Below are 6,421 nucleotides of genomic sequence, written 5' to 3'. Positions count from 1 at the left end.
GAATGGGTCGATCCACCGCAGGAGGATACACAGCAGAGCCGCGGTGCCCATGCGGCCAAAATATCGGCGTCGCTTACAAATTGTCCATTGAAAAGGGCTCCCTTTGGAATAACTTCGAGTTTATCCGAACCGCAGCCACCGACGAAGTCCATCTTGATCCTCTGTAAGGTAGAGTCTGGCAGCACGAGCATACGTCGCACTGATATTGGATATCTTACGACGTGCTCCAAGTATGTTTCGTATGTCTTTTTAAAGGCTTCAGGGCTCAGCTGCATATCCTTCAGAGCGTAAGGCTCTTTGAGCGGCGGAGATCCAATATTCTTCAGAGGGTCGTCGTATGCACCCATAAAAGGCGGGATATCGTCGTAGCGTCCGTCAAGATCCATCGACCACGCGAGGACCAGAGCTTTGATCCCCATGAAGTCACATACGACATGAACCCAGCGGATACTGATCAGTGTCGCATCATTGAAAAGGGCTATGTGGACGCCAATAATGGGCTCTTGACGCCGAATATGCTCAGTAAAATCAAGCGCCCATTCAGGTCCAAGGGTTAACAAGTTGAATTGCGAAGTGATTCCGGGAAACAATTCGGCCTTGCCTCTTGCCCTTGGGAGGTTCTTCGCAACAGGATGATCCGCAGTTTTCACCGAGAAGATCTCTTCTGAAAATTGAAACGCCGGGCGCTCATGAGTATATGTTCTTGGTGCATGGATCTCAAGCTTGTCGTCCTTGTTGAACTGCAAGCGGCCGCCCAATTTTCTCCAGTCGCCCATGCTGAGAAGATGCGTGAGAGCTGCGCACAGCTTCTGTGTGTCAAGGACTGCATCAAACCGCAGTGTCCAGTGTTGCATATACCGATTAATAGGGGAGTCATCGAACTCATGCAAAGGGAACACAATGTCAGATGTCGACATGTTCGCCAGTTCAGGAGCAGTGGTATTTCCTGAAGACATTGAGGTGACTGCGAGCGACTGCGAGCGACGTGGTGAGATGTAGTTTCAGAGGACGCGAAGAGGCTATACCATCTTGCATAGTAATTGCAAGATTTCATAGCGAGGTCTTAATTTATCAACCTCGGAAATTAGTAAATCCCTCTGTGGAACTGTAGCATAGCCTCTGCAAACCCCCCGCATAACGAGACTTCGTCGGGCCGCTTTCCGGATAAAGGCTTTAGGCAGATAGTGCTACAGGCTGTATAGAAAGAAATTCATATCAAACTCAATTCTTACTTATAAAAATAACACTTTTGCTTTATACATTTATTTAAATACTCTTAAATGCTTTTTAGAAAACAAATAATAAGTAATCGGGAGGCTGGGTCGAGGCCAGTAAGGGAGAGAAAGATAAGATACCTTAATCGACACATCTGGAATGATCAATTTTAAATTTTCATACTATGAGACATTCACTCTCCACCGAATAAACAGTCTGCACCCGATTCTCTATAGACCATTGCTCGGCTGTGGACCGCCTAAGACATACGCCAAGTCCCTTCAGCGCAATGTTTTGAAGTAATACCAATATTCCATTCCAGGGATGTCATCTTCTTCAACGGCTTTGTACTTAAAACCTTGGCAATCTCCTGCCTGGGTCATTGATCTCTGTCAAGCATCGTAAGCTTTCTTAAAACACCACAACAATAATGAAGAGTTATATTCTTGCAACAAGTCTTTTGGGGTCTGTAGGCATAGCTTCGGCAGCTGAATACCCTTCAATGATTATGGATACATGGTGTATCACGTACCTATCTACCTATCTTGCCCCGATATCTGGGCAGCCCGCTTTGTCACCGTCGAGACACCTCACGTTTTTCGGAAACAGCTCAGCTGCAACGGCCTCCTGTACGAAGACTTTCTACTTGCTAAATTTGTGTTGAACTAGTATTGATGATTTGGCAGACACAAATGATCAGAGCATAATTGCTTCGGAAACTGTAACAACACCTACACTTGACTCTGGCTTGTCGACTTTGAGTGTAGCACGAACTGACTCTGAGGCGCCATCCTCTGGTCCGATGACCGGATCCTTGACCGAGCCAATTGTCACACCTTCGCTATCTGCAACAGACATAACCTCTTCCACCCTTCCCACCTCCACCGGTATTGTTGAACCACCCGGACGATCTGTCATCTTCCTCGTCCAGGCACCCAGTAACCAAAAACGCGATATTAAGAAACGAGAAATCGGAGGCTTTGTCGGCGCTGATAACCCAGATGTTTGTACCTTTGCTTTGACCTTCAACTTGGCCGAAGGTCAGCTGTTCGTTAACGGTTTACCGACGTCTTATGCTGGTGAGGATTACAAGGCGCTGGGTGTCCAAGATGAAGACTCTTTTATCCAGGGCTCCATTACGAAAACCTTTGGGACTACTGGCCGAACACTCTTTTTCAGGAACTCGGGCCTGCCAAATGGTGAGGCAGGTTTCTGTCAGGACTCTAGTGGCCAAGTATACATCACCTTTAGTGCTAGTCCTCCTGGATGCGTTCCAGTTACTCTGGGTGTCTATGACGGTAAGAATAACGTCGGTGCTTTTACATTGTCACATGCTTATCATGATACAGTTACGCAATGTCAAAATGGTCAGCTTGTGGGTTTTGAGACTTCAACTTCCGCTTTACCAGTCACATCTGAGGAAACGACACTTGGGCCAACAACATCTGAGGCAACAACACCTGAGGTAACAACACCTGAGGTAACAACACCTGAGGTAACAACACCTGAGGTAACAACACCTGAGGTAACAACACCTGAGGTAACAACACCTGAGGTAACAACATCTGAGGCAACAACACCTGAGGCTGTCAGTTCCGGAGGTGTCAGCAGCGGAAAGCCTACAACAGCAGAAACGACCGTATCTACAGAGTTCAATTCTCTGAGCTCTGCTGAACCAAGTAGTACCTTTTCCGAACCATCTGGTTCTGAAGCATTTACCACCGTTTCCTCCCAGATTGTTCCCACCGCCTCCTCCCAGATCATTAACACATCTACCTTGACCTCTTCGCAAATATTCGGCTCTGTATCATCCACCGTTTCTTCCGAACCTGGTACTGGAGTATTTTCCACTGTTTCTTCCCAAACGATCAGTTCATCTGCCTCAGCCATTAGTTCTGAAGCCCCCATCACCGTTTCTTCCCAGATTGTTGATACATCTGCCTCAACCCTCACACAGACATTCGGCGTTGTAACATCTACCATTGCCTCTTCCGAACTTGTTGAATCTTCTGTCACCACCCAGTCATCAATCTTCTCCAGCGATTTAAGTACTGAGGCATCTTCGTCTACTGAGCAGGAGGTTACAAGTTTGCTCACAGTCACGTCAGATGGGCCAACCGATACGACCTCTGAAACTTTTGGCTCAACCTCAGAGACCTCGTCAGAGTCAGCTAGCCCAAGTACGTTGTCAAGTACTGAAGAGACAACTATAAACGAGTCTACGACCTCTTCAGAGTCTACAACAGAGATCACATCCACTACTACCGAGGCCAGTACCGCAGACACCACTACAGATCTCACGTCGACTACAACTACTGCAGCACCGCCCAGTGAGTGCGAGAACACAAGCAATCCATACACCGTCTCGGGTGTCGACTTTACTATCTCCTGTAACAGCGTTGTTACAGGCGGTACATCGGTAGGAACAGCTCCGTCAAGCAGTTTCAACCAGTGTGTGTCTTTCTGCGTTGCTTTTCCTTCCTGCGTTGCTATACAATATGAAAGAGCTACAGGGTCCTGTACCGGATTCAGTGCAATGGGTGGAACTGCCGCGAACAGTGCCTTTGATGTTGCTGCACGTGTCTGATTTCAATGCCTGAAACTACCGGGGACATCAGTTTAATGTTGCAATCAGAATGGTTGCTCCGACCACTGCTCAAGCAACCACAACTGTAAATGCAGCTGCTTGTTGCAGTCGCCTCAGCAACCCACATACAGTTGATGGCGAAATATTTCTTGGTCTTGCTTATTCTTCCCTTCTTTTGTTGTTCCTCTTTTATTTCAGTCCCTCTCTTTCAACTTTCATGCACAGTGGGTTTAAAGATGCATTTAAACTACTAGCTAAAGCTACCGTCCTATATCACAACAGTCTTGTTAAAGATTTTGAATTAAACTTATAATATTTCTCATCGTAAATCTCCAGAACCTGTGAAAACTCTTCAAATGCAGAGATCTAAAGGATTCATCACTCCACAAAGTTTACAGGGGCACTCGGACTACTTAACTAAAAGCGTATAGATACAGCCGATAATCAATGTTTGAATGAAACGCTGCCCCATTTCCAAGCATAAAAATGGGACCTCTCGAATCCCATATCCATTCCGTCGGTGATATAAGCCCCTCTTGTCAGCGCAGCCACTGGTTGCTCTCACTTTCATCTTACAAATTCTCGTCAGCATGGATCAAATGGCAGTGTTGCCGGCCAGCATTACCGCCGCTGCTTTGTTCCAGACCATCGCATATCTATTTACTTCTTGGCTTGCTTATCGTATACTACTAGTAGTTTACAATATTTCGCCATTACATCCTTTGTACCGCTTTCCAGGTCCTAAGATTGCTGCAGCAAGCTACCTGTACGAGGCATATCATGATTGGTGGCGGGTAGGGCGGTATGGACGCGAAATCCGTCGCATGCACGAGCGTTATGGTAAATTTTAGAGTTCTGTCCCACGAAAAATATCCCTTAACACAATTCAGGTCCAATTGTGCGAATAAACCCGGATGAGCTCCATTGCTCGGATCCGTACTTCACAGACGAAATCTATGCTGGGCCAGGCCGAATCCGCGACAAATGGCAGCACCAGCTCAACACGGGGGGTGCCGGTCCCGTTTCTGTGACTGGTTTCTCAACAGTTAATCACGAAGTTCACCGCATGCGGAAAGGAGCCTTGTCCAAGTATTTCTCTCGTCAGCAGATGCTCAAACTCGAGGGCGAGGTGCAAGAATTTGCACAGATGACTATCGACAAGATGCTTCGATACGCTGGTGGGGAGCCCTTTGACGTGAAGGAAGCCTTTAACTGCTTTACCGCAGACATTATGTCTCAGTACGCTTTTGGCGAATCCATGGGCTTCATCGCTCAAGATGGTTGGGAGCCGAATCTGGCTACTTGGGTCAAGTCTTTCTTCCAGAGTGCCTACATGATGAGACATAATGTCTTTGCGAGGACGATGGCTCAGCTTCTTCCGTTCCTATCTGACTACTTGGGTGAGGACATTAAAGCAGTCATGAGACAGATGAATGTTGTCATTCCTGGGTACATCGCGGCTGCTTTGAAGAACCCCGAGGGAGGAAGAGTTTTCGCCGATGTGATGGAGTCCAAATCATTACCAGAGTCAGAGAAATCCATGTATCGGCTATCAGGAGAGGGGTTCAATTTCCTTCTAGCTGGAACTGAAACTACTGCCGTATGTAATTGCTCTTCATTTTATATACGACGTTGGTACTCACAGGTTTCAACAGGCCATTCTGACGGTTATCACCTACTATCTTCTCGCTCAGCCACTGACATATAGACGATTGATGGCCGATCTCGAAGGGATCGATCCGCAAACCCTCAAGTGGACCGAGCTCGAGCAACGTCCTTATCTCTGGGGCGTCATCCACGAAGCTCTTCGTGTAATGCCTGGTGTATCTCACCGCTCAGCCAGAATTGCCCGCGAAGAAGACTTGGTATACAAAAGTAAGGATGGTAACGTTGAGTGGGTGATTCCAAGAGGCACTCCTATCGGTATGACTTCAATGATCAATCACTGGGATAAGGAGATCTTTCCCAACCCGGACAACTTTACTCCGGAGAGATGGTTGGAAGGGGGGAGGCCCAACTTCAAACTACAGAAGCTATTGATTGCCTTTGGGAAGGGTAGTCGTGCATGCATTGGTGAAAAGTAAGTTGCCTGTTGTTCAAGCCCGGGCTTTGTGTTAACTTCTTTTTCAAGTCTCGCTTATTGTGAAGTCTACGTCATGGCAGCTTTGCTCGCTTTTCGAGTTATTCCCAGGGCGCGCCTACATGAGACAACAATTGAGGATATCACATATGATCATGACTTGATCGTAGTCCAGACGAAGAAGGGATCTATATCAGTCCGTATTGCTATCTCATGAGTCATAATCTTAAGCAGAGCAGGTTGGACTAAAGCTTCATATTACAAGTAACATCAATAGAGGCTAGCTGCACCTGCAGACACGTACTTGTCAACTGCCCCTCATGAGCAATACTTTGGCCAACCAAACCTCCTAAGCGTGTTCAACCTCTGTAACTGCACTCTTCATCTGCGCTTGGCTCTTGGCGATCCCAGCAGCAGAGTTCTGTCCATCGAAAAGAACGGCAATCTCTTCCAGAGTAGGGCCCTTCGTCTCGACGAAGAAGAAGTAGATCACGAGACACTCGATGACCAGGCTGGAAAGCAATGTTAGTCTAGTTTAT

The 6,421-nt window shown here is 47.1% G+C and overlaps 4 protein-coding genes across 4 annotated transcripts in view; 2 read left to right on the top strand and 2 right to left on the bottom strand.

Annotated features, from left to right (window-relative positions):
- Positions 1 to 1,032, bottom strand: part of FOXG_10804 (uncharacterized protein) — a 1,965-nt gene extending 933 nt beyond the window's left edge. The window contains exon 1 of the mRNA XM_018390284.1: positions 131 to 1,032. Coding sequence (XP_018248701.1) covers positions 131 to 956 — 826 coding nt within the window. The 5' untranslated portion in view covers positions 957 to 1,032. The remainder of the gene's footprint in view (positions 1 to 130) is intronic.
- A 577-nt stretch (positions 1,033 to 1,609) lies between these two features.
- On the top strand, positions 1,610 to 4,125 carry FOXG_10803 (uncharacterized protein). The gene is made up of 4 exons (XM_018390283.1): positions 1,610 to 1,844; positions 1,902 to 2,513; positions 2,565 to 2,695; positions 2,801 to 4,125. Exons 1-4 carry the CDS (start codon positions 1,646 to 1,648, stop codon positions 3,800 to 3,802), a joined length of 1,944 nt encoding a protein of 647 aa, XP_018248700.1. The 5' UTR covers positions 1,610 to 1,645; the 3' UTR covers positions 3,803 to 4,125.
- Positions 4,126 to 4,392: 267 nt separating this feature from the next.
- On the top strand, positions 4,393 to 6,099 carry FOXG_10802 (uncharacterized protein; the record flags this gene model as incomplete). The annotated part of the gene is made up of 4 exons (XM_018390282.1): positions 4,393 to 4,642; positions 4,693 to 5,402; positions 5,458 to 5,882; positions 5,934 to 6,099. 4 exons carry the CDS (start codon positions 4,393 to 4,395, stop codon positions 6,097 to 6,099), a joined length of 1,551 nt encoding a protein of 516 aa, XP_018248699.1.
- FOXG_10801 (uncharacterized protein) overlaps positions 5,434 to 6,421 on the bottom strand; it is a 2,934-nt gene continuing 1,946 nt past the window's right edge. The window contains exon 5 of the mRNA XM_018390281.1: positions 5,434 to 6,394. Within this exon, the coding sequence (XP_018248698.1) occupies positions 6,232 to 6,394 (163 nt within the window). The 3' untranslated portion in view covers positions 5,434 to 6,231. The remainder of the gene's footprint in view (positions 6,395 to 6,421) is intronic.

The sequence above is a fragment of the Fusarium oxysporum genome, chromosome 7, assembly GCF_000149955.1.
Source record: "Fusarium oxysporum f. sp. lycopersici 4287 chromosome 7, whole genome shotgun sequence".
NCBI lineage: Eukaryota > Fungi > Ascomycota > Sordariomycetes > Hypocreales > Nectriaceae > Fusarium > Fusarium oxysporum.
Note: the sequence above shows the minus strand (reverse complement) of the source record. Positions and strands in the feature narration are given on the sequence as shown.

What these genes read in the sequence shown, in the direction of transcription:
- FOXG_10803 (XM_018390283.1), top strand. Translation starts at nt 1,646, where the DNA reads ATGAAGAGTTATATTCTTGCAACAAGTCTTTTGGGGTCTGTAGGCATA. An exon ending in TACTCTGGGTGTCTATGACG is followed by an intron (nt 2,514 to 2,564) that starts GTAAGAATAACG and finishes ATCATGATACAG; the next exon opens with TTACGCAATGTCAAAATGGT. An exon ending in CTGAGGTAACAACACCTGAG is followed by an intron (nt 2,696 to 2,800) that starts GTAACAACACCT and finishes ACAACACCTGAG; the next exon opens with GCTGTCAGTTCCGGAGGTGT.